The 27,151-nt window shown below is 37.4% G+C and overlaps 1 protein-coding gene across 9 annotated transcripts in view; it reads left to right on the top strand.

The window, feature by feature from the left end:
- inpp4b (inositol polyphosphate-4-phosphatase type II B) overlaps nt 1-27,151 on the top strand; it is a 177,119-nt gene that overhangs the window by 34,404 nt on the left and 115,564 nt on the right. For 7 of the 9 annotated variants that reach the window (XM_077245910.1, XM_077245914.1, XM_077245908.1 and 4 more), the window contains one exon: nt 10,358-10,437. In XM_077245910.1, the coding sequence (XP_077102025.1) occupies nt 10,358-10,437 (80 nt within the window). Of the gene's footprint in view, nt 1-3,348; nt 3,680-10,357; nt 10,438-27,151 lie in introns of those variants that run through there. The other 2 variants (XM_077245913.1, XM_077245911.1) reach the window with 1 other exon arrangement.

Below are 27,151 nucleotides of genomic sequence, written 5' to 3'. Positions count from 1 at the left end.
TATGACCTGTGTTTTGTCATTGTGACTGTGTGTGTGTGTTTTAGAAGTTGCTTTCAGTTTAAAGGTTGTTTAGAGTAAAAGAAAAAGCAGACTTATCTTAGCAGATTAATCTTAAACAAACTTGCCAACGAAATTGAAATTCTAGGCCTAGTGATGTGTGACTCGTAGCTATTAAATATTGGTTACACTTTATTTTGATGGTCAACTATAAGCATATTTGCAACTAGATGTTAAATAACTCTCATTAGAGTATTAGTAGACTCAAAGGCCAGTGCTGTTGAAGTGAATGCTAAGCTCAGAAATTAAGATGTTATTATTTAATAATGTGATGTAAATTTGTCGTCATGCAGTTCCACTAGCATGAGAGGTTATGTAACAGTTTTAATCCGCCAGACTTTTGATCGTCATATGCCTGAATAAGCAGCTTATATTGGTTAAGACCCGCCTACTTAGACCCGAAGAGACCGTTTGATTGGCATATATAGTGGCAAATCGCAGTGGTTAAGTTGTTTACTCTGTAATTAGTCCATCCTTTTTCACTAGTTTGATCTATTTATAACGATTTTCAGGCTGAATAATGGCATTGACAGGATAATCAGCCAATCACAGCGCTCTCTCGTGTGACCCTACTAGGGATGGGCATTTTTCAAAAATTTTGCATTCGAACATTCGGGCTCATAAAAATCGAATATTCGAATATTCGTTTATTTAAATGACGTTTAACAAAAAAATATGTTATTTTTAAGTTTAACTTTTTTTTACGTTTTCGTCACCATTTCTGAACAAGTTGAAAACATTAAACACTACGGCCTATGTGTAAACTAAAAATATAAAGATCAAAAGCATTTAAGCTCAGCGTGAACGGAAAAAAACGTCTAATAAAGCACACTGCGCCAGATATCGTACAGAACGTATATACACTCCAGTCAGCATAATGATTGTCGTGTTTATATTGTTTCATGTTTATGTTGAGAAAAACAATAATATCCACATGCAGGGGCGCCGCCAGCAATTTATGCTCGAGTGAGAAAACGCGCTGCGCTGACAGACGTTTCAGAGACACAAAGATAACAGTGTTCTAACAGCACTTTGCGTTTTCTGTTCTTAAACCGGTCTCCCTCAACGAACTTAAAGGAAGTATGTCTCAAAATCATTTTGCTATTAGAGAAGTTATAATCTCGGATCACCCGGGGTCCAGCTGCGCTTACCTGCAGTCGTGGATGCAGTGATGGACTGTTTGGATTTCATGTGATTTCTCATTTTGATGAAGATATTATAACTAAGATTAGTAAATTAATTTGATCAAAAGTAGTTCGATTTTGTAAGATAATGTAGTAAGATCATTTTCAAGTAATTCCAAACTTCGCAAGGCAGACGACAACATCAGGTGATCAAATACAGACAACTTGTTAACAAGCTCCACAGCGCCACCCAGTGCATTTAATTATAACTGCGAGTTAGTGCTTGGGATTTATCATGGATTCACTGTATTTACGGCCAGCAAAGCAACGTAGTAAAATTCAAATAGTATTTTATTTTTCGAATAATAATTACAGATCGAATATTCGAAAATTTGAATATTCGTGCACACCTCTTCCCACTAAATTTGGTTCTGTAACATTAATAATAATTTATTAGTCTTAATTGACAACCAAGGTGTATAAGTACTATTTAATCAACTCAACTAATCAACCAATCACAACAGACTGGGTCATCTGACCAATCAGAGCAGAGTAGACCAATCACAACAGACTGGGTCATCTGACCAATCAGAGCAGAGTAGACCAATCACAACAGACTGAGCCATCTGACCAATCAGAGCAGAGTAGACCAATCACAACAGACTGGGTCATCTGACCAATCAGAGCAGAGTAGACCAATCACAACAGACTGGGACATCTGATCAATCAGAGCAGAGTAGACCAATCACAACAGACTGAGCCATCTGACCAAGCAGAGCAGAGTAGACCAATCACAACAGACTGGGTCATATGACCAATCAGAGCAGAGTAGACCAATCACAACAGACTGAGCCATCTGACCAAGCAGAGCAGAGTAGACCAATCACAACAGACTGGGTCATATGACCAATCAGAGCAGAGTAGACCAATCACAACAGACTGGGTCATATGACTAATCACAACAGACTGGGTCATCTGACCAATCAGAGCAGAGTAGACCAATCACAACAGTCTGAGCCATCTGACCAAGCAGAGTAGACCAATCACAACAGACTGGGTCATATGACCAATCAGAGCAGAGTAGACCAATCACAACAGACTGGGTCATATGACCAATCAGAGCAGAGTAGACTAATCACAACAGACTGGGTCATCTGACCAATCAGAGCAGAGTAGACCAATCACAACAGACTTGGGTCATCTGACCAATCAGAGCAGAGTAGACCAATCACAACAGACTGGGTCATCTGACCAATCAGAGCAGAGTAGGCTGATGACCCAATCCTTTATTGAACCGTTAGTGTGTGAGTGTTTCTAATATAATGGCCAAAAAGTTACTGCAAATTTGACCTTTCTCTTTTCTGACCAATGTAATCAATCTCTTAATATTTTTTTGTCTTTTGTAAAGTCATAGTATTGCTATCGTTGTTTTTTTCTTTTGCTATTGGACAAAGAGGAAACGCAAAAATGATATTCAGTGGAGTTTCTTCTTCATCACTATAGAAGTTTACCCAACTATATCAATTTTAACTTCTGAGAACTTTCATGGGTAAATTGGTCTATAGAGCCACAGAATCTGCAGAAACAGCACAGGGTGTGCTTTTGCAAACAGCTTTCACTTCAGATAAAATATAGTTTACATGGTATTTAATCTAATGTTGTGTAATGTCTGGTTTTTAATGTCAAATATTTGATCATACAATACAAAATATATATATTTGAAGAGATACAACCAGCTTTTTCTCAGAAAACATGGCTCTGATGCATTTGCGTGTTTGTGGATTAGCTGTAAGCCTGTAAAGCCTGTAAAACTAATTCCTCCGACTGCAGAGCAAACACACTCAAATATCAGACTATATGAACCATACATCTCGCTCACACACACACAACACACACACACACACACACACACACACACACACACACACACACACACACACACACACACACACACACACACACACACGTTACCGCACAATCAGCGTCTGTGTGTGTGTGTTAATTCAGGTAGTTGTTGAGTCACTGACCCGTCACTGTTCAACACATGTGAGGTTTCTTTCTGTCTCACCTAGTTTTGCTCTCTCTCTCTATCTCTCTCTCTCTCTCTCTCTGTTCCTTCCTTAATCTCTCAGTATTACACGCCTCCCCAGTCTTACTCCCTCCCCCTTTCTCTCTCTCTCTCTCTCTCTCTCTCTCTCTCTCTCTCTCTCTCTCTCTCTCTCTCTGTCTGTCTCAGTGTTTCTGGCGTCGGCTCATAACTGCAGTGGTTTATTCAGTGGCTCAATCGGGTCGTGTCACTTCTCTGCATGCGTGCGCGCGTGTGTGTGTGTGTGTTTGCTCGCTCCGGCTGCTTAGCGTAGACGTGAAGGAGGCTGCAAATGTACCAGTGCTCAGTTTAGGAGGAGATGTGGTGTCGCGCAGAAGCCCTGTGAGGCGGTCCTGCCCCGTGACAGCTTCGCTAGGACGCTTCCTCTGAGGACCAGCGCTACTCTTAACAAGTGAGTCTGCTTTCAGGATGCAGTGTTTAACTGTGTTTGTGGAGGACTGGACATGCATTAGATCGTCACCCAAAGCAAAACGACCCCAACTCACAGGTGGGATGGACCGGTTGGTGCTGGACTGACATTGGTGTGTGGAAATAAATGCTTTGGCTTTGGATTTGGAGTGTGAGACGTGTCGTCTTTAATGAGCCACATGCGTGTTTGTTATAGTTTGGGGACAAAATTGTCCTTAGACGTGAGCTAAATGTGGCAAATGTTCCCAAATGATTTTTAAATAAAGTGGTAATGGTTTTTGAATCCTAACAGGCTGAAAGTTTCTTCGAGGGGGTTGGGTTAGTCTGGAGTCATAATTAGTTTTATATAAACAGCAGGAGTCTGTGGTATGTCTTCATTTAGAGAGCAAGGTAAGCGTGTGTTTGTGTTGCATGCACACTTCCTCCGGTGGCGAGGGCAAGATCAAGTTTGTTTTTAAGCCTCCAACACAGAGAGAAAGTGACAGCAGCCAGTGATCATACCTCATTATGTGTGTCAGGAAACCTCTCATTTCGCTTTCTCTGTCTTCACTTGCTGATCTGTTTGTTCTTGCTAAGAAGCACAATGTTGGTTTTCCCGAAATTCTTCTGGCGAGGGTTTGTTCAACACTTGGTATTAAACGACTGGATTGAATTCTGTTTGAACTGTTTGATGTTCTCCGTTTAAAATGTATTTTGACAGTAATTTCAGTGTTGGCTTTGCTAAGCATGAGCGGTCAACCCGATTTGCTTCAGACCGATATGGATTTTTTGGTGCCAATATTTTTTAACACAGTGTTTACTTTATTTAAGTATTCATTCAAATTAAACAAGAGTATGAATATATATATATATATATATATATATATATATATATATATATATATATATATATATATATAAAAATGATAATTAACCATATATATATATATATATATATATATATATATATATATATATATATATATATATGGTTAATTATCACTAGAACTGACATTCTGGCTCAATATTAGTTGTGTAATATAAGTGTTCTGAACGATATATTGGGCGATAAAAAAACAAAGTGTTTTTGTATCTTCATACTTTTTTATTTATTTGAGGTTACATTTGGAACATTTTCTTGCATATATGTAACTGTCCATCGTTGCATGTGCTGTTTCTCGTGTGAAGATGTGTGTGTCTGTGCTGCGTGACGTGACAAAGCGCCTCTGATGCAGCATTTAATTCACAGAATCAAAGACGTAACACATACACACACTTTAAACCGTAACATCCTTTGCTGCCTTGATCGTGTTGCTTTTCCTTCAGGAAATACTCATCAAGTTTTGTTTGTGAGCTTGAATGACGAGCAGATTCTCTAACTCTATCTATCAACAGCTGAGGGAATGCATCTCCGCTGTTTCTGTGAGTGTGTGTGTGTGTGTGTGTGTGTGTGTGTGTTACGTAGATTTTGTGTTTTATCTAGTGTAAATAGCTTGTTTTGTCAATGTTCTTAGTTTATGCACATGCATTTTGTGTTCATGTGTGGTTTATGTGTGTCTGTGTGTGTGTGAGGTTGTTATCTTGCAACACACCCGAGAAACCTATCTATTAGAGTCAAAGCGCTGAGGAAGGAAGTGTTCGCGTAAAAAAATGTCAGTGCGAAGGATGCCCTTTAAAAGCAGAAAATTCCTCTACCAACAGTTGGAAAAGTACACGAGATAAAAACGCTCTCGCGTGTGACTCATCCTGAGACTGAGACTGTTTGTGCGGTGATGTCTGGTCCTTCATGAGTCGCCTCGAGAGCTTCGGCACGGAAAGAAGGAAGGAAGAAAGAAAACAATGCAGCATGACAAAAAGCATTACGCTGCAGGTGGTTTGTTATCAAGATTTCACACTGTTGTGAGTATGTCTGCATAAAAGCGTGTTAGGGAGAAGAAAAGCAAGGTGAAGTGTTTATAAAGTACAACAGGGCTAAAGGCCATCAGGAGTAAAAGTTCAGTTTGGGTTTTATTATTCGCTTTAGAAACACTCAATAGAAGCTAAAAACCACTGAAGCACTTCCCTAAACACCTGTCTGTCTCGATGTATTACAGATATGGCCATATCAATGAAACGAATGCTTGCTAAAGGCCTGAGTTTGAGGTTTGATTAATGTTGACAATCCCTGATCACATACTTCATGGTTTTCAGTTTTGTTCAAGTTTTTCAGGAACTGTTGAGTAATAAATGTATATAAGGTAGAAAGGCATCAACATTGTGGCAAAAAATGTGGCAAAATTTCCTGCCATTTTGAAGGTAGAGATGTAAACCATACTGTACTTACAGCAAAATAATACAAGAGATCTTATAAAATGAGAGGTTATGCAAAATGCCAAAACGTATTGTTAAGGTTATTATTTCTTAAATTTATCAGTAATAAATCAATACTTAATTTTGCCATGTATTTGCATGTTGTCACATCATTAATGCTTCTGTATCTAGAAGAATAAATATCACTTATATGTATTTAAGGCCTTTGCATTGCGTCTGAGGACATATTTACAGCATAAAGACACACTTTGGTTACACTTTATTTTAAGGTGACGTAGTTACATTGTACTAACTCAAATAAGTACTGAGTACCCAGACAGCATCACAGTTACGGCCCAGATCCGGCCCACATCTGGAATCCACGTGTACCAGAAGTTGGATGGATCTGGGCCGACATTACTGTATGTTGCTGTCTGGGTAATATTAATTAACTACTTACTACAGAGTTATGGTTAGGGTTTGGTTTAGTGTTAGTTACTTGTAATTATACATAATTTACTGGTATTACTATAGCAAGTACATGTAGTAATGTGTAACTATGTCACCTTAAAATAAAGTGTTTCCCTAAACTTTTTTTTGTTCCCATGCTGTTCTGTGCCACGATTAATCGTGATTAATCGCAATCCAAAATAAAAGTTTGTTTACATAATATATGTGTGTACCATGTATTATTATTTTGTATATATACACACACATGCATGTATATACTTAAGAAAAATGTGTTATTTATATATATAATATTTATTATAAATTATATTTGAATATATATATATATATATATATATATATATATATATATATATATATATACAGTATATACATGCGAATATTTCTTAAATAAATACATGCATGTTTGTGTATTTATATATACAAAATAATTATACACAGTACACACACATATATTGTGTAAACACAAACTTTTATTTTGGATGCGATTAATCGCGATTAACCGTGGCACCGCCCTTATATACATACATAGCCTATATTTATATGGATTTTTTATCTTATTGTTGTACTGTTGTCAGATGATCTAAATGTGACAACTTGAACAACCAGTGTACGTATTTACAAGCATGAATTTTGCCTATGCACTTATCGTAGTTTCAATATATGAGGATAACTAGCGTCAGCGGATGAATCTCTTGGCTCTCTGAAAACGATTCTGCTGCGTGGACAGAGTTTTTCCAGAGTTGCACGACTGATCTCTCTCACACTTAGCATAATGTTCAGCATGTTTTGTGGAGTAATGATGCCTTAGATTGTTCCTCCAGCACTGCCATTTTGTCAGGTTTCAAAAGAGACGTAGATCAAGACAAGCTAGAAGAGTGCTTGTACACTGAATGTTATTCAGGGTACATGTAGAGTATTTAGCTATTATCTCGACTCACATCCAGTTCTTTCACTCAAGTCTTTGTCGATGCTGTGAATTGGCCTGTAACCTTTACAGCACATGTAAAACATCAATAAATTACTCTCCAGTCTGTTTTAACCTCACATAGAGTGGCTGGCGACCTTCTTATTTAGCCCAATTAAAGCGACGATGATGCTAAACCAATTCCTGCTCAGGAATAAACACTTTTGTTCCCAATTATCCCACATCGCTGTCAGAGCGAAGCTGTTCACAGTATTCCCGCGCATTTCATCATGTCATGCACAGCCGTGAGATGCCGTCTTGATCTGTGACAACACTTATGTCTTGGTGAACACCATATGCATGCTGTTTGGAGTAAATCTTTATTTAAAATGGCAAAACGTCAGGAACGTTTAGTGCCGCCCATGTTTGCTTTCCAATGATTTTAAACTGAGTTGGATTTGTGGAGGTGAGGAACAGTAGAGGATTGTTGTTTGAAACACAGACACAACTATGGTGTCAAAACAAAGACAATTTAATGATGCTTTCAGCTACCAATAAGAGTGTACGACTCGCTTGCTTTGTTCTGAAACGGGATTTGGATGTTCACACTAGGCATGTTTGGTTGGATTAAAACGAATCCTGATGCGATTGCTCTGATGAGATGAGTCTCAATCCGCCTCCAAACCAACTCTGGTGCGGTTCGACTGAAATATGAACACAACACGGACCAAACACATGTAAACCAACCAAAAACAGGACGTGATGTGATACAAGATGCGACCCTAAAAAGGACAGAATCCTCAAGCGTTCCTGTTTTTTGTTGTTATAGTCGAGATGTTGCTTATCTCAGTTTGGTACAGGCATCAGAACCTCGTCTCCTCACAGCAGGTGTGTGTGTGTGTGTGTGTGTGTGTGTGTGTGTGTGTGTGTGTGTGTGTGTGTGTGTGTGTGTGTGTGTGTGTGTGTGTGTGTGTGTGTGTGTGTGTGTGTGTGTGATGGAGGGATTCCTGGCGCTGTTTGACTCATTTACACATTTATAAGCTCTTCACAAGTTCTCAGCTGGTCAAAATACCATCATATGAAGCTACGCACGTACAGTGAACGCATTTAGCCCAGAACTCAGCATTGTTTTGGATGTTCAGTAAGTTCTGTTGTGAAATATACGTCATAAAAAAACTGTATATGACACGAGCAAGCACACATTGACTACAACATAATCAGTCATTAATATTTAATTTGGTTCTCACTTGGTTTGTCTTTTCATCTGAACAGCATTAAGCATGAAATCAGTCTGTTTGGGCCTGTTTGAGCCTTTCCAGTGAAGAACGTGGCACGGTAATTAATTGAGAAATGTCAAGGGATTCGTGTGTGTTTGTGTGTGTGTGTGTGTGTGTGTGTGTGTGTGTGTGTGTGTGTGTACAGTATGTATGTTGTAATTACCAGTTAAAGCAGTGTAGAGGGCTGCATGTCCTTGGCATGAAAAGATCTCTCTCAGTGGGAAAAGCAAACCCAGAGTGAGGAGCGCTTCCACTCCACATTTATGTCTCTGTTTGTCATGATGCTGTTTGAAAGAGCAGTTGTGCTGAAGCTGCTGTATCTGAGAGAAACACTCCTCCAGTTCAGCACAGGATCAACAACAAAATCTATTTTTCTGACTGTACGGCAATCCATCCAATCCATCCATCCAATCCATCCAATCCATCCAATCCATCCATCCATCCATCCATCCATCCATCCATCCATCCAATCCATCCATCCATCTATCCATCTATCCATCCATCCATCCAATCCATCATCCATCCATCCAATCAATCCATCCATCCATCCAATCCATCCATCCATCCATCCATCCATCCATCCAATCCATCCATCCATCCATCCAATCCATCCATCCATCCATCCAATCCAGCCATCCATCCATCCATCCATCCATCCATCCAATCCATCCATCCATCCAATCCATCCATCCATCCATCCATCCAATCCATCCATCCATCCATCCATCCAATCCATTCATACATCCAATCCAATCCATCCATCCATCCATCCATCCATCCATCCAATCCATCCATCCATCCATCCAATCCATTCATACATCCAATCCATCATCGATCCATCCATCCATCCATCCATCCATCCATCCATCCGTCCATCCATCCATCCATCCATCCATCCATCCATCCAATCCATCCATCCAATCCATCCATCCATCCATCCATCCATCCAATCCATCCATCCATCCATCCATCCATCCAATCCATTCATACATCCAATCCAATCCATCCATCCATCCATCCATCCATCCATCCATCCATCCATCCATCCAATCCATCCATCCATCCATCCATCCAATCCATTCATACATCCAATCCATCATCGATCCATCCATCCATCCATCCATCCATCCATCCATCCGTCCATCCATCCATCCATCCATTGTTCTTTCATGCTTAATGCTGGTTGGTGATGGCACATTGGATAAGACACATGCCTTTGGTGTGAGAGACCCGGGTTCAAATCCACTGTGAGACACCAATGTGTCCCTGAGCAAGACACTTAACCCCTAGTTGCTCCAGAGTCGTGCGACCTCTGACATACAGTATATAGCAATTGTAAGTCGCTTTGGATAAAAGCGTCAGATAAATGTAAATGTTCTACCTTTCATTATCTTTAATTCTATATATCGTTCTATCTATCCATCTGTCTATCCGTCCATCAATCCATCGTTCTCTTTCATCTATTTCAGTTCGTTTTAATTCTGCTTTATTACATTCAAAATTCGAATTACAGTTCCACATCCTGTTTGCTACCTCAAATTCAGGAATTGTTTTGGAACTGAAAGTGTAACACTGGTGGTTGTAGTACAGTTGAGACATAGTGCTGTCTTTAAACATTAATGAACAGTGTAGGTACAGTACGAAACACTCCAGATGTGTTTATAACCACACGTGTTCAACAGGAGACCTGTCCAGTTGGATGACATTTCATGACCAGATTCTGCTGTGTTTCCTCTTTTAGAGCAACTTCTTGGGAAGTAGCAGCTTCTCGGTGGCCGATCTCCTCCAGTTCAAAGACCAGCAGCTTTCTCTCAGCCTGAGGTGAGTCGCATTGCTTTATCATCCTCTGCAGCGCTGACTTCATTCAGGCTGTGCTGTCGTTTCATGGTGAAACCTCATTTGGCGTGTTTGGTGGTCATGCGAATAACTCTCTGGAGGTAGATGATGTCACAGCTGATCAAACAGTGCTGAGACTCCAGCAGAAAACAGCCCATCTGCTCCTGTATTTTCCACATATTTAGTTGCCACACATTCAGTCAGACTGTCCGATGAATCCACAGCTTGAGTTTTCATTGTGTGGTAGGACTAGATTTATTTATGCTAAATACGGAGTATTTAAGATATTAGTTTGACTGTTTCGAGGATTTTGTTGCTAACTCGAGTGACTTGAAGCTGTTTTTGTGGACTCAATATGTTTTGAATAATGTTATTTCTGATCCTCATCCATGAAGTTCCAAATATAAGAAGAAAATAATTGAATGGGATGAAGTACCCGTCATTTGTCATTTAATTCAGTGTAATTTCATACAAAAACAGATATTTAACACATTTTAATTTAAGATATGAATCATTGTTTTGTTCAAGTTCTACCAAAAATGACTGATTATATTAATATAAAATATTTTAGCTATAGCATCCATCCCTACATTTTCCAAGTTTGTATAATTTTGATGAAGGTGAGGGCTGTTAAAGGGGGTAAATATGTAAACTGTGTAGTGTGTTGTGGAGAAAGAGACGTTGTGTGGTGTAATGGTTATAGATTGTCATGCAACCTAAACGATTGTAGGTTCAAAGCCCACAAGGTTTGAATAAATCATGAATGATGATCTCCTCCCAGTGGAGTTGTTCCTGTAAATGTACTGTAAATCATATTTGAGCTCCAATTAAATGACAAATTGGTAGTAAATTAGTACAGATGGTGCGGGCAGGACACATTCATATCCAGAAGCATCTGCAACATGCCATCAGGACTTAAAACCAACAGTTTTGTTGCCTTGTTGTCGCTCACTAAGCGATTTGCTATTCAAACAGCTGCTCCAGTGCCGTTATTCTTTCCTGTGTTCCAAAACTCATTTTGAAGCTCCACCAAATGGCTACCTCAAAAGATACCTTGATTTGGCCAAATTGTCGGGCTGTTTGCTTAGATGATGCAATGTGGAATTCCTTCATTAGTATTAGTAATGATTGTTGTTTCCCTTTAATTGGCATGTTGGTCATGTTACGGTGTAGACACTGGCCTTTGCCTCATGATGTTTGTTCTGTTTGTCTGTCTCTGGCTGGTTGTTTGCTCTCTGTCACTCTTTCTGTCTCGCTTGATGCTCAGAATAGCGTTTCTCTTTGGTGCGGAGCAGCAGAAGTACAAAAGCACTGCGCTCTCTTGTGTAATTCAGTGCTCGCGGTCCAAAACGTCTCAGACTTCTTGTGAAAATGAATTTTTTTTGCCATATTGTAAAAAGTTGGATTGGAAAAATGATGATGGATTTCAGATTGTCGTTGTATTTGGTTTGTGTCTCTTGCGCTTTAATGACAGCGACACTGAAGCTCAAGCGTGACTTTAGATTTTCCAAAGAGCATATTGAGCTTTAGAGAGCATTTTTCAGTATTTAAATAGAAATAAAGGTTTAGATTTCTGAAAAATTCACAAAAGTTTCTACACTATTTCTAGGTCACTATTTCTGTGTGTGTGTGAATTTTTCAGAAATCGAAAACTTTTTCTATTTTAATACAAAAAACCCCACTTATGTTTAAAGTGGTCAGACTTTTGAACCCCACTATATATTGCATTTGTTCACATACAGCTTTTTTTTAAGCATTGGTCATACATTTTGTTCTTCAGGCATGTATTATATCATTAATACGTATTAATATTTTTTAATAAATTCAATTAATATTTTAGTAGTTGTAGCCAATAAATTATAATTGTTATACATTTAAAAAATGTATTTTATTTAAAATTGTATATATATATTTTTTTTAATGCATATAAATTACCTTCATCACACTTTAGATTAGAGTCCAATTCTCACTATCAAGTAACTATTAACTATGACTTTTGCCTCAATAAACTTCTAATTACTGCTTATTTATTGCCTACAGTTATTAAGGTTGTTGTTAAGGTAAGGTATGGGTGGATAAAGGGATATAGAATATGATCATGCAAAATAAGGCATTAATGTGTCTGTTATAAGTACTAATAAACAGCCAATATCCTAGTGATATGCATGATAATAAGCAACTAGTTAATAGTGAGAATTGGACCCTAAACTAAAGTTTTACCGCAAGTGTTAAAGTGTTACTTCAAAATTTCAAGTACAAAGTCTATTTACCTTAGTTGTTTTTTCCAACACTAATAGATTCGAATCAAATGTTATAATATGGTGATTTATCTCAGAGCTTTGTCTGGATCATGGCGTAGAACTGGCTCGTTTTCTGAAAGGCCTTTGAAGAACAATGGGAAAGGGAAAATACATTCAGAAACAGTTGCTGCTGAAAAGTGGGCGGTACTCTTGAGCCCTACATCTTCAAAAGTTCATAATCAGCCCTCCCTTTTAGTGTCTATATGGGAAAAAATTATTTTCAGCAAAGATTTTGACTTGGGTTGTTTTTGCTGTGAAAATAATAGGAAAGCAACGCATCCGCCTATAGCGTTTGTTTGCGACTCTATTGCTCGCCCCGGCCGAGACCTTTCACACAGTTATCAGGTTTGCTGCGCTGTGTTTCAGGAAGTCTTGTCTTTCCTCTGTTCTTCCCCTCGCAGGTCACCTTTTCTTTTCTGCCTTATCTCTTCCTCTCTCTATATCATGACACATTCAGTTATTTATAGATCCTTATCCAAGCAATCTTAGATGCTCGGAGTGTAGGGCAATAAACAGCGGTCTGCAGTGGAGATCTTTGGGTCTTGAATTCAATCACTTTACAGTCTGTGTATTGATTGAGAGGGAGTTTATGGCTAGCTTCTCTTCGAGACGGCCATACCCATGGCCAATGGAATCTTGCGTCTCCTAAATGTTAGCAGGTCGGTCTTGCACTACATGAAATTTCTCCTGCCCTTAATGAAAGTTTCATCATCTGTGAGTTTAGGCTGCAAGATTACAGATTTTTTTGGGACACCTACTAATGGTGATTTTTTTTTACCATAAAAATGTATTTATAATAAGGTCCCATTATTTAATGTTGGTTAATGCATTAACTAAAAGACTTCACCTTTAGTCTCAACATGCCATTAAATTTAGTATTCTCTACATGCTTGTTTTTTTAAAAAAAATTGTCACTTATCACTCTTTTGCAAGGCACATTTCTTATGGCAATTCAAAGTGCTTTACAGAAAGGAATTAAAATAATCACAAAATAAAAGCAGGGATTAAAACAGTTATAAAAGAAATTAAAAGAGATATATGATACAGTTATAAAACGAAATTAAAAGAGTAAAAAGATGATACATAGATAGCTTTTCATCTGGCAAAACACCGGTGTATCATATTTTGTTTTAATTATTTTGTTTATTTTAATTAAGTTGAAACACATTTAAATAACCTGTTAAACTTGAGTATCATGCAATCATTTGAACATTTACCTTGTATAGAACCTTTTTGGCTTAAAGGGTTCTTTAAACTTGAGTCAAGAACCCTAGGGTTCTATATAGAACACCATCTAACCTTTTTTTAAGAGGATATAGCTCTATATAACTGTTGTTGTATTTCTGTGCATCTACTCCTTTAACAGAGAAGTTGTTACTAATATGTTAGTTTTGGTGGCTTAATGTGAGGAATATTCTCCTACTTCTGAGGGAAAAGTTGTTGGATGTTTTCTCTAAATTTATTATCTTATATTTTGACTTGCAAGATGCTAAAGCCAATTTTTCAAATTTGGCTCTTGCGACTAGCATCACACAGAAATGTGAGACATTTCATTTCATGTGAGTGTGGATGATTTTTTTTAAAAGTAATAGTCATTCTTTTATGAATACAACTTTTTTTTTAATGAAGGAAGTTCGGCTTTAATTTTGGACCCTGTGTGGGGTTGATTAAAAGTAAATGAAAACATTTAGACGAGAAAAGCTTCCGGTACTCAAGGATTAAAGAGGACCTATTAAGCTATTTAACGTCTTGATTTTGTTTTTGGGCTCTAATAGAATAGAGTTTCATGCTTAAATGTTCAAAAACACATTATTTTTTTCACATATTCTCCATTGTTGCAGCTCCTCTCTTCCCAGTCTGTCAGTAACGCTCGGCTTAGTTCCTTTCTCTATGAAGCCCCTCCTTTTGAAAAGCACACTGTGCTCTGATTGGTCAGCTGGACCAGTGTGTTGTGATTGTTCAAGCGCTTTGAGTGTGTTTGGGAAATGTCACGTCCCTTACCATCAGAGGTGGAAAGAGTAATAAAATATTCTACTCAAGTAAAAGTACTACTACTTCAATGAAATTTTACTTAAGTACAAGTAAAAGTACCGGTCTAAAAATCTACTCAAGTAAAAGTAAAAAGTAGCTCATTTAAAATTGACTCAGAGTAAAAGTTACTGAGTTACTTTTTTAACAGTGGGGGGTGGGTGAACAGTGTGTGGGGTGGGGTGGGGGGACTCTCCCGTGTAGGGTTGTAATGGTATAAGATTTTCACAGTATGGTAACGTCTCAGAAAATATCACGGTTTACAGTATTAATCAAATAAATAAACTGTATTATTAAATTATGGGTATTATTATTATTATCATTAGTTAAAATGACAGTTAAATTAATGAAAACAGGATTTTTTTTGGTTGAACAAATGATTTTATTATAACAAACTTGAAATCATTTGTTTGTTTATTAAAATTTCAATAAAACATGTCTAATCAATTAAATTCGATAATTAATAATGACTTAGATTAACAACTTATTTTTAACATTAATAATTTATTAAAATGTTTAAGAATAATATTGTCCTATGAAATGTATTTTATTCATAAAATTAACGTTTCTTTTTATTAGGGGTGTAACGATATTAGAACCAAACCGAAGAACCGCGATACAGAACCCACGATTCGAATAGCGATACTCTCATGGCGTACCGAACACGGCCCGCCCTGCAAGCTACCCCGGCCCCGCCCAGCCCGGCTCATTGATTGGACCTGGAATCAGTGTTGCCAAGTCCGCTTATTATAAGCGACTTTGGGCTTGTTTTTCTGTAAAGTCGCTTACAAATATTGGTGGTCGCGGGTTGCGTTTTTTTTTTGGGCTTGTTTCTAAAGTGTAGTTGCTTATTTGGGCTTGTTCTCAGCTCGTTGTCAAGCAGATATTTTCTATATGTTATTTAAACGTAGGAGTTTGTCTTGCCTGTTCCCTCTGTCTCTCCCCTTTCCCTATACAGAGTTTTTTCCCACCCTCATCCTGCTTCTAATTGGCTCTGACCCAGATGGCAATGAGTACTAGCCAATCAGAGGCAGAGCAGGGCAATCGTTTTTTTTTTCTGGTTAGGAAAACGTCAGTGAGTGACGTTTAAATGAAAATACGTGCGAGTCGCGACCGATGGTGACTGGACTGTAGGAGAGTTTTTATATATAAATTATATTTTAGATATTATAGATATAGATATAATAGTTTAATATCGTTTAACCCTTTAACTGTCACTCCCCCTTTTTTCGCATAGAAATGAAAATCACTATTCAAACTTAAATGGTTGTAATTCAAGAATGCTTTGGAATATAGACCTATGGTTGGTCTTGTTTTAAAGAAGACATTTGCATGATTAATGTTGAAGTGAAGTATTATGAAGTTATGAAAGTGAAACAGAAAAAAAGTTATACAAGTTTGAGTTAATGAAAATGAACAATGTAAAAACATAATTATTTCTATTTTATATAAAATATATATATTACAAAATATATTTTACTCTAAAATTTTACTCTAAAACTGCCAGAAAATGTAAGCCAAAAAGTTGTGTTCCAAATTTTAGGTTGATTACTGAAAAATGAGCTTTCAGTAAGATTTTATTTGGCCGCAGTACCAACATTTTTCACTAGATGGACAGCCAAGCTTCATTACAGAAGAAAAATAAACTACCGTGTGCACAGTTTAAAACTATCTGTCACCACGGATTGTAACAGTAGCAGCAGCGCGGAGTAAACGCGATCATCTCTTCCTCAGTTACAGAATAAACATGAATGGACACATGAAGGTATGTTGAAAAATACAGTATACTTACTGAAAGGCATCATAACTCGTGTAATCGCTCAATCAGTGTTTCATCAGCGCAAAGACGTCAATAAAACTGCATAGCTTGTCACTAGCATTATATTTACCTCAGCAGGCTAGTGATTAAGTGTCCACAACTTGTTGGTTCCTAGAGAAATTAACTCTTGCACTAAATAAATGCACAATATTATCCTATATATTATATTTTACTTAACCTGTTAATTATATCTTGATTATTTAAAGTACGTTTAAAATATCTTTAATGAAAATGACAGCAATTGTGTAAATTATTATACTTCAATAGCAAATTAGAGTAAACTTAATGCAAAAACTGCCTTATGTTCAGTTTACATGTTTTCATACAATGTGTCGGGTGTTGATTATTATATCTAAAAAATAAATAGCATCTAAATTTAGGCTCTGTTGTTAACCTTTAAAGGTTGTATCAGTGATTTCTGGCCCAAAAATAAATGTCTAATCTTTCCTAACGATCCACTAGCTGCCCGCCCCATAAGCATGCCGTCCAAAAACCGCGTCTCTGTAGGCAGCCTAGGCTCTGAGATCTGCACACAAAAACAAATGGGTACAACCACCACTCTAAACCAAAATAAACAGTGTTCCAACCAATCACTGTCAGGGGCGGGTGTTCCTCCGATTTCGCATCCAGCCGTGCACGAGCGCAAAACCTCACAACACCCTCACAACAACCAGTCAGTGATTGGTTGGAACACTTTATTTTGGTTTTGAGTGGTGGTTGTACCCATTTGTTTTTGTGTGCAGATCTCAGAGCCTAGGCTGCCTACAGAGACGCGGTTTTTGGACGGCATGCTTATGGGGCGGGCAGCTAGCGGATCGTTAGGAAAGATTAGACATTTATTTTTGGGCCTGAAATCACTGATACAACCTTTAATGTTATAGTAATGTGCGGCTCCCTATACAGCATTACCAGATTTTTAATCCTTGCAAAACTTTTAATTGTAATTGAATTAATTTAAAGACAAAGACACCATTTTTTCATTAAACCACTGTTTAATTTTTTTTTTTAGCTTTCTAAACCGAACCGAACCGAGAAGTCGAAACCGTGGGAAAACCGAACCGTCAGTTTTGTGTATCGTTACACCCCTACTTTTTATGATTTAATCCAAATATATTATCAAAAACGGTGGTAATCAAATGTAAATTTAAACTTGTGTCCTTTTATTTTTGGGGGAAGTGCTGCAAAAACAGATTTAATAAATTAAACCATGGACAAAAAAAAATATTCCTTTAAATAATGTTCAAATAAAATGTATTATTATTGTTGTTGTTATTATTATTTTGAGAAGTAGGCTACGTTCTACTGTATGCCTACAATAGTAATATATTTCTGTCATAATTTCTCCTAGTAAAACCGAACTTTTATTTTGACGGGTTGTGAAGACCTGTTAAAAATGTATTTGACAATGGATTTTTTCAAATAAAATTATGAAAATGCTCATTAGGCGTTCTCTCACAGCAGCTCTGGAAATGTTTATGTATTCATATCCTCAAATTGTTTGTGAGACGCTGAAAACACCATGAACGTCACGAGTACTTGAGTATGTAGTAGACAAACGCAGCTCAGCAGAACAATAGGGTTATATATTTACTTGCAGTATTTTTGTGCTTAGCTTAAATATTCACAGACCATGTCGCGATTGGATTTATTGCACAGTTCTACTTTCCATGTATTCATCCATCCATTATTTTGCATGTTTTACGTGACATCTGCATTAAGTGAATCCTATTTTCATGACTGGATTCCGGGATTCCCTTTGCATCACGTAAATCGGGACATACCTTTATCTGCAGGAGGGATGGTGTCCTATATCCTCTTTTTGCTGCCACTTTGCGTCCAAATTTTTTGCAAATTGGATATCTATCCTCGAGGACAACCACGCTTTTTTTCTACTTTTCATACTGGCCATAATTCGCTTGGCGCTTAGCTTTCAGCTTCAGCTGGGTCTGCATTACCTTTTTTGCGCGTTTGTTCTCCCGCCCTTCAATCAATTCAGTAGTTTCCAGAGTGTGTGATTTTTTTTCACCCCCCTTGTATTATTATTTTTTACTCAGTAACGGATATGATTTCAAATGTAGCGAAGTACAATACTTCAAAGAAAACGTACTTAAGTAAAAGTAAAAGTACAGATTTTAAAAACTACTTTAAAAAGTAGAAGTACACAAAAAAACAACTCAATTACGTAACGCGAGTAAATGTAATTCGTTACTTTCCACCTCTGCTTACCATAACACACTACTAACTTACTCAACTAGGCCCCTTTATTTAGTGTATGTCTTGAGCGGGAATTATTTAAATGAGGAATATTGTGACGTGTTTGTTCCCGAAATGAAAACTCAAGACTACAATGTTTCAGGGAGTTCAGAAAACGTGACACTGATATAGAGAATAACCCCTGTCGGATTGACTTTGTGCGTTGTAACTTTGCAGACCTTTTTCATGCGCAAACAGCGACATCACACACTAAAGAAAGATGAACATGAAAAAAGCATAATAGGTCTAAAAATACATATATATTTTTAAATGGGTGTCAATGGTGGAGAGGCTTCCCTACGCTGAATAAACTGAATTTGTGGGAAAACTGAATCATTTATTGAATCGATAGCCTGTCTGCTAATCTTCAACGTGTTTGTTCTTAAACATTCGTTTGGGATAGATCTACTTTCAGAATTTACTCTCGGGTTATAAGAAACGTCACGGACAATTGTGCAACAGATGGGATTCAGTTTAAGGCACTTCTCCTTTATTTCTAGCTGTGATTGACTGTTGCACAACTCAGAATGAAATGCAGTGAAGTCAAGGCTGTAATGTGATTGGTTATCAAAGCACACATGATCCAAGTTGACCATTACTCTTTCTCCACTGGTAAAGCCACGGACTTTCGTATCCACCAATAATAAATCCAACAGGAAGGCAGTTTTCAGATCTTATCCCGTGACGCTTTGTTCACCTCACGTGACCCTGTCCCTTTCGTTCCAAATTGTCGTTAGATAAATAATAGATAACGTTAACCGTCGTCTTATTAGCATCTGACCAACCATTACTCAGCATTGCTTTGTTCACACACACATCTGTTGGTGTGTATCAGGAAGGAAGTGTGCTTTTGAAGAATGAGTGTCTTTGGAAGATCATCCAGGTCACCAGAGGATTTCAGGAAGAAAGTGTTTAGAGACATCTGGAGGCTCATTTATAAAACGCATGTGCGATCAGATTTGACAGGGAGATTGAGAGGACGAGAGCAATTTAATACGGCCGTATTTCAATTATGCACGCATCGCATAAACACCTTGTTTTGAGTCTTTCCTGTAGGTGAATATTTATGCTTATCTTTGAGATATGCGAGATAACCGCCAGCTGGAATATGTCAAGCTCGAGGAGGAGAGAGAATCATTTATAACCTTAAATGAAATGAACATAAATCGGCATGCAGATGAATGTCTCTAGAAGGGTTACTGGCCTACATTTCCCCATTCATCCTTTACCCTCTCGTCTGCTATTGTTGAAATGAAGATGAATGATCTGATTAAATTAGTCCGCTAAATGCAGTGTAATAAATGCCAACAGCAAACAGAACACAGTACAGGGAAGAAAACGTTGATGTCATTGTTTGTTCTGGATTTATTTGCTTGTATACAGGAATATTACACTACAGCTGAACCGATGTTTGGAATATGGACTGTAATTGCAAAATATGCATTTATAATGTGCATTTAATCACTGATTAAAAGTTTTTGCATGCATTTTATATTGCATTCTGTATAGGTTGACTGATTGATTTTTTGTGTGATTAATAAACATTTGCATAGACATTTTTTTAAATTCTTCTAATTGGAAGTTTTACGGTAAGGTTCAGTTTGTAAACATTAGTCATCGCATTAGGTTTTATATGAACTAACAATGAACATTTAATTAATTCTCTTTTACTGTTATATTTGTATTTAATGTTAAATTTAATTGTACAATCGAAATAAAAATGTGATAATATTTTTTAACATTTCAAGTTATGAACAAATGTGAAGTAACAATGAACAAAATAAAATGCATAAAAAGATGTAAAGAATCTTTATTATTAATACTAGTTTAATAATAACAGATTTTTATATTACATTAATAAATGCTATAAAAAACTTTTTTGTTCATGATACCAAAAGCATTAACTAATGTCAAAAATGATGTGTGTATATATATATATATACATATATGATGTGTGTGTGTGTGTGTGTGTGTGTGTGTGTGTGTGTGTGTGTGTGTGTGTGTGTGTGTGTGTGTGTGTGTGTGTGTGTGTGTGTCACATCAGATCACCACACATATTTACTCCCCACACATTCAGTGTTTTTTAAAGCAGTGTCTCTCTTTCTCTTCCACCCTCAATAAACTCCCTCTTTCCATAGACCATAAACAAGACGCTGGTTCTGTTATGTGCTGCGCTCAGTATAATTTCATTGCTTTGCCAACACTGGCCAGAATTAGACCCTAACTTGGTGATTTTTAAGCCCTCATAAAACCCATGATGGTTTTGGGTGAGAGTTAATCTGGTGATTTTTGGTTTAGAGACCTTTTACATGGCTGGCACTTTTCAAATGATGCCCCGTAAATGAAAGTTTCCCCCTTTTGAAAAATTAATAAGCCTGTTTATTTTTGCTTGTCTGGACTATGATTATATTATTTATTATAATATTTAAGATCATTTTTTATTACTTAAGGTTTTATTATTTAACTGTCTTCTCTGCTGCTCAGGACCCCATCAGAACAGACCTGGCCCCATTTTTATTTGAGAAACGCTGCATTAGACCCAATGAATTATCTAAATGCTGCACATCCTGTTTGGTTGCCGCTAATGTGTTTCAGTGCTTATAGAAACTAAATTATGTGAAATCAACATTGTCAAAATGAATGTCATTTCCTGAATAAATCAGCCTGTTGGTTTTGTCTGTGATGTATGTTTGACTTTGAAAGACTTTGTCATGCTCAGCTATTTCTCAGCAAGTTCACGAGAAACACTTTTGAACTTAAAACAATAAAAGAATACCGTCTGATCGAAATGTGTTCTTTCAAGACGGCGCTGTATTCCTATTACTCAAACATTCGAGTCAAGGATTGTTCTCTATCGCCCAGTGTGAAACTTCTGCAGTCAGTTCAGCCTGAATCTAAAGGCTTCTTCCAATTTTGTTTTGTAGGTAGTTTCAGGATTAAAAAGTGGCTTATTTGTTCGAATTGGTACAATTTGTCTAAACCCACGTGCTGTTTATGTTTAGGGGCGGGGTCAGGGGTTACGGGTAGGTGATTCGTACAAATTCATTCAAATTGTGCAACTCGTAAAATATGTACAAATTAGCAAAATGTTGTAAAAAAAAAAAAAACTCGTAAAATTCGTACGAATTGCCGTGAGATCGGGTTGGCAGTTTCAGTCTTCGCTGGTCTATATTTGGTTTTTAACATTGTGCTTATAAATTCAATTTGAAAATGTCAGATCGACTTTTGCAAATGGAACTAAAGTGATGATGTCATTGTTACATTTGTATTCTGAATTGCATTTATTTGCATGATGAACTCTGATCCGTTGTTTTAAAGGGTAAATTAACCGATTTTCAGCCTGCTTTGCATTCTTACAATGTCGGAAGTACTGTATATGTAAATGAACAATGTTTACTTGTTCTCTGCGTTACCTAAACCGAGAAATTCATGTTTATTTGTCAGCAATCATCCGGCTGACTTCTGACAGCTCCAGGGCATTCGCAAAAACGAATGTATGATTTGACCATACAAAAAGGCATTTATGTATCCCCTCCCAGGGACGGTCAGATCAGCAGAGGGTTATTAACAGAACAGTTATTGTAAGGGAAGGGTTATCGTTGAAAATTGTATCGTACTGTGTCTACTCTTTAAACAGCATTATGGTAAATATTGAACACTGTGACAACATCTTTCTTACATGGACATGGAGGTTTTTCAGATTTTCCATCACAGCTTTCTCTCCATATTTACGATTCCCTGCAGCCTTTAGCCGCTGCCTGCAACACACTGGATCCTTCACTGGAAACCGAAAGTATCTCACTCCCGATAAATGTTTACTCTTGCACCCGGGATTCAATTTTTGCAAGTCATCACCATTATGACTAAAAGTTTGCCTACAGGTATTTCCTACTGAAGCAAGTCGGTATTTGACTCTGCTCAGGCGTACCCATAGCAGACTGGTGGGAGTGGCCTTGGATGGCAACATGCCCAGTGTGTTATGGGTGTTGAAGTTTTCCTATTGTGCAAAAGGGAAGACATAAGCCTTTTTTTCTATTCAAGTAGCACCGATTAAATAAAATCTCCTTTCTACGGCAAAGGCAGCCAAGTTTTATTGAAAGCCCATTTTACCAGCAGTGAATAAACCCTTTAACATCTGCTAAGTCGCTCAAAATCATTGTCGTGATTCTCATGTCAAACCAACTCTGATGCAGCATTTTGTTTAGGCCTGAAACATAAACTTATTGGTAACACTTTACTATAAGCTATCATTTGTTGTGGTAACAACATCATTTCAACATTTACTAATGCATTTGTAAAAATAAACTTGTATTTGTTAATGCACTGTGAACTAACCTGAACAAACAATGAACAATTGTATTTTTATTAACTAACATTAACAAAAAGGATCAAACGTTGTAAAAATGTATTGCTCACTATAACACAACATAGTTTATGTTATAGTTAATACATTAACAAATGAGACCTTATTGCAAAGTGCTACCGACTTATTTAAAACTTTGCCTCTTTGCGAACACCGTATCCTTCAGGAAATGCACAACTTTTGTACAGTCTGAACTCTGAACTGAATATTGGATTTGTAATTCAGTAATCCTAAACTCTAACTGGTTAAAGCTCTGAACACTGTAGCAAGCAAGTGTATGTATATTTGTGCTCTGTATACTGAGATTAATCTGTGAAACTACTTGCCTCTTTTTCTTGGCTTCCTCTTGTCTGCTATCACAGCACTGCAGCAGCATCACACACTTACACACACACACACACACACACACACACACACACACACACACACACACACACACACACACACACACACACACACACACACACACACTTAAGGCCAGGCTTATTGCCACGGTGATGGAAAAGCCATCAACTATCTGATCCAGTGAAATACAGAGCCCAGCAGAAAAAAGGGATACAGAAACACTGACACGTCACACTTTACTTCTGATGCTGCAGTGTGTGTGTGTGTGTATGTGGCTTTCTCATCTCCCTCCCAGGTTTATCTGCTGCTAGTCACCACTTGTTACGCAGTGCAAGCACACGAGGATTGACTGAGGAGGTAATCTCCATGCTTGGATGCCAGCTGAGGGACGCTGCTCTGGCTGAGTTTGATGTTTCGTGGGTTTCACGCGGCTGATTCCAACCCGTAGCAGAAGTGTTGAGTTTTGTGGTGTGTTATCTGGCACTGGCATGTGTTATTTGCTGGGTGGATTGCACTTGACCTCAGTGTCATTTAGTGCTGGTTTTCATGCTGCTTGGATTGCGATGGAGCTGGAACTATAATGCATAGGCACAAATTCACATGTGCACATTATTCTGGAGCGGTTAGCTTGAGATCAGCAGGCGTTATAGATCATGCCACATATATTGTTCTAGTTGTGGGCTTAAAAAAAACATTGATGTTCGTGGCTGTGGTTCCAAAACCAGCATTTGAAGTCAACGTATGCATGCTTCTGATGCCGAAATAGAGGCAGCAAAATAATTTTGCATTAATTATTTTGGTAGGCACTCATTATTGCCTGTATCTTATGCAGAGACGATCATCCCATAATGCACTGCAACGAGCTCAGTAAAAAGTCCATCCAAGATGGTTTAAAAATTAAAACTAATATTAAGATAAATACTAAAATAAAAAAAATAAAAAACATGAATTAATTTGGAATAATACTTAATTGTACATTTCATGTTTTTTATAGTTACTTTTATTTTTTTATTTAAACATGTCAGGATTCAAATATGCATAATATAAAAATGCTAAAATTTATTTATTAATAAATAAATCATATTTATTTACCTAATATTATATTTTAATTAGCATAGTTCCATTTTTTTTACACCACTCTGACCATTCAGAAATTTCTGTTTAATGACTGCGTAATTGCATATTTTATAACTTTTGGTTTGACCCTTTAAGGGATTATATTATGATAATCACCCGTTGTTTGTACACCTAATCATGTTGATCATTCAATGAATCAATATTAATAAACATGAATGACTAAATAACTATGCTGTGTATTTTTACGCTTACTGGAGTGTTGTTAGCTAATACCAAACTATGTTTCAGAGCAACAGAGTCTGTATGTGCAGCATATACGCAGATGTCATGCTTAATGAGTTTCCGTTCATAACAGTTTGAAAACGCAGGCCGCTTGCATGGATCACACGGTAAACAAACAGAGACCTGTTTATTGAGGTGAGAGAGCAAGCATCCGCCGATCCCGCTTTGACATTTAAGCCCACGGCGGGCGCACTGTCAGAGGAGCGCCTCCATGCTCTGACATTATTCTCATTGTTAGTCTGGCGGTATTAGACAGAGCTCCTCCACGCTGAGTTAAAATGGCTGACAGAGAAAGTGGGCTCTGACACCGGAGGGACAGGGATGAGCTCGGCTTGTCACCGACTGACTCGTGGGCAGAGTTCGAAGAGCTGCTGTTTTAATGACCACCAAATGAGAAGCCTTTGGTCGACGTTGTGGCACGCGTGTTCAAGTGTGCAGTGTTTTTGGGGAAGGAATAAGCCGTTTTATCTCTGGCAGGGATGCGGTGCGAGCGGATTATGATGGAATCGGGCCTCTAATGATCATTTTAGAAGCGGCATTGTTTACAGGGGCAACCATTGGACACTTGATTGCATGTTACACTACTACAAATAAAAATTTTTCATAGGTTCTGTGTAAAAACTTCCCACTTTATGGAAAGGCTAGACATATTAGGGCATTTGAAAGAACTGTATTAAAGCAATGAAAATATTTATGTTTTTTTTTAAGTATTTGGATGTTTTTTGACACTTAAGTCACGCTAAAAAAAAATCTTGTGCTCTTTTTCGTGGCGGTCAAAACATTTGTTATTTTAATTAACTATATTTTAGTTCGATAATGTTTTTTTATTTCATATTTTGTATTCTCTAGGGGATTTAATGGTAATAAATTATATTTAGTATACATTTATTATCAGAAAATTAATTTTCTAACTTAAACTGTCGTAAATCTCGAATGCTTTGGAGCAGAAGTAGTAGACACTTGGAAGATTATTGCTGAAGTGAAAAAAGTTTCAAAAAGTGAACTTGAAAAAAGTTTTACAATTTTATGTTTATTGCTATGAAAAATGCACAAAAATACTTTGTTCAATTTTGATATGAAAAATGTGTTTTCCAAAACACTTTGTATTCTAAAACTGTGAGAAATTCTAAACAAGTTGTGTTCCAAATTTGAGGTTGATGTCACAAAAAATTCGCTTTCAGTAAGACTTTGTTTGGGTGCAGTACCAAACGTTTCCACTAGATGAAATTCATTTCCCATTTATTTCCAATGCACGAACAGTACAATAGTGTGACTATATATTTTTTTCAGAACCAGTTAACTTTTTCGAATCATGTTCATGATTTTGTGTGTGTGTGTAAACTTTTAGCTTTTAGTTTTCAAACCATTAAGATGAGATATTTACTGAAGAGAACCGGTTAAAGGGGTTTTTTGGTCTATTGAAATGATATTCATACATTATTGTTCAAGTGTCCAAATACCTTTTGGGTCCAAAAAAGGTGATGATCAAGATGCACACTTTGATTAGAAGAGTAGTTGTTTCTGCCATTAGTTTTAGTCATGTAGCTTGTCTTGTGTTTCAGTAGTGTGTGTTGTAATGAGAGTGGCCTGCGGATTAGTGGCAGTTGTCGGAGGACATCCCTGTTGCAGTGCTGGGATTGCATCAGCTCTGATGAATCTAATCCCGGTGACTTTCAGGAGCGAGCGAGCAGAATGCTAACATCCCAGACTGTCAATATCAATGCTTCGCATCAAAATCTCTCATCCTTGCTGCCCACAGCGCACCGTATCCGCACGGCTGCCGATCACACTGAGCTCCAGTGTCACTGTTTTCTGTTTCACTGGGCTCATGACAGACTCCACGCCAGCTTTCATGTACCAATCACGTGAAACTCGTCAAGAACAACTCTTTTGGAGGGACATTTTACCCCGACATAAATGTCTTTTCAATTATATTTTATGCTTTTATTATTATTATTACTATTAGGACTATCAAGATTTTTTTCTGTTAAGGTAAATTTAATTCCGTCCACGTCTTTACGTGAGAACTTTCTTGATTATTTTATTTCTAAGATTGAGGCAATTAGATAGGATTTCTCATCGATGACTTATAAACCATCAAGTCCTGTTCGGCATATTGCAGTTTTTAAGCGATTTGAATTGGCTACATTCCAGTAGTTACAAGAGTTGGTAAGTAAATTAAAACCCACAGGCTTCGATGGAGATTTGCTCCCTCCATGGTTTTTTAAAGAG

This window comes from Siphateles boraxobius, unplaced genomic scaffold (assembly GCF_051911475.1).
Source record: "Siphateles boraxobius isolate OS27281-9 unplaced genomic scaffold, OSU_SipBor_1 29, whole genome shotgun sequence".
Classification (NCBI taxonomy): Eukaryota; Metazoa; Chordata; class Actinopteri; order Cypriniformes; family Leuciscidae; genus Siphateles; species Siphateles boraxobius.
The sequence above is the reverse complement of the archived record's forward strand: the minus strand, read 5'-3'. Positions and strand labels throughout refer to the sequence as shown.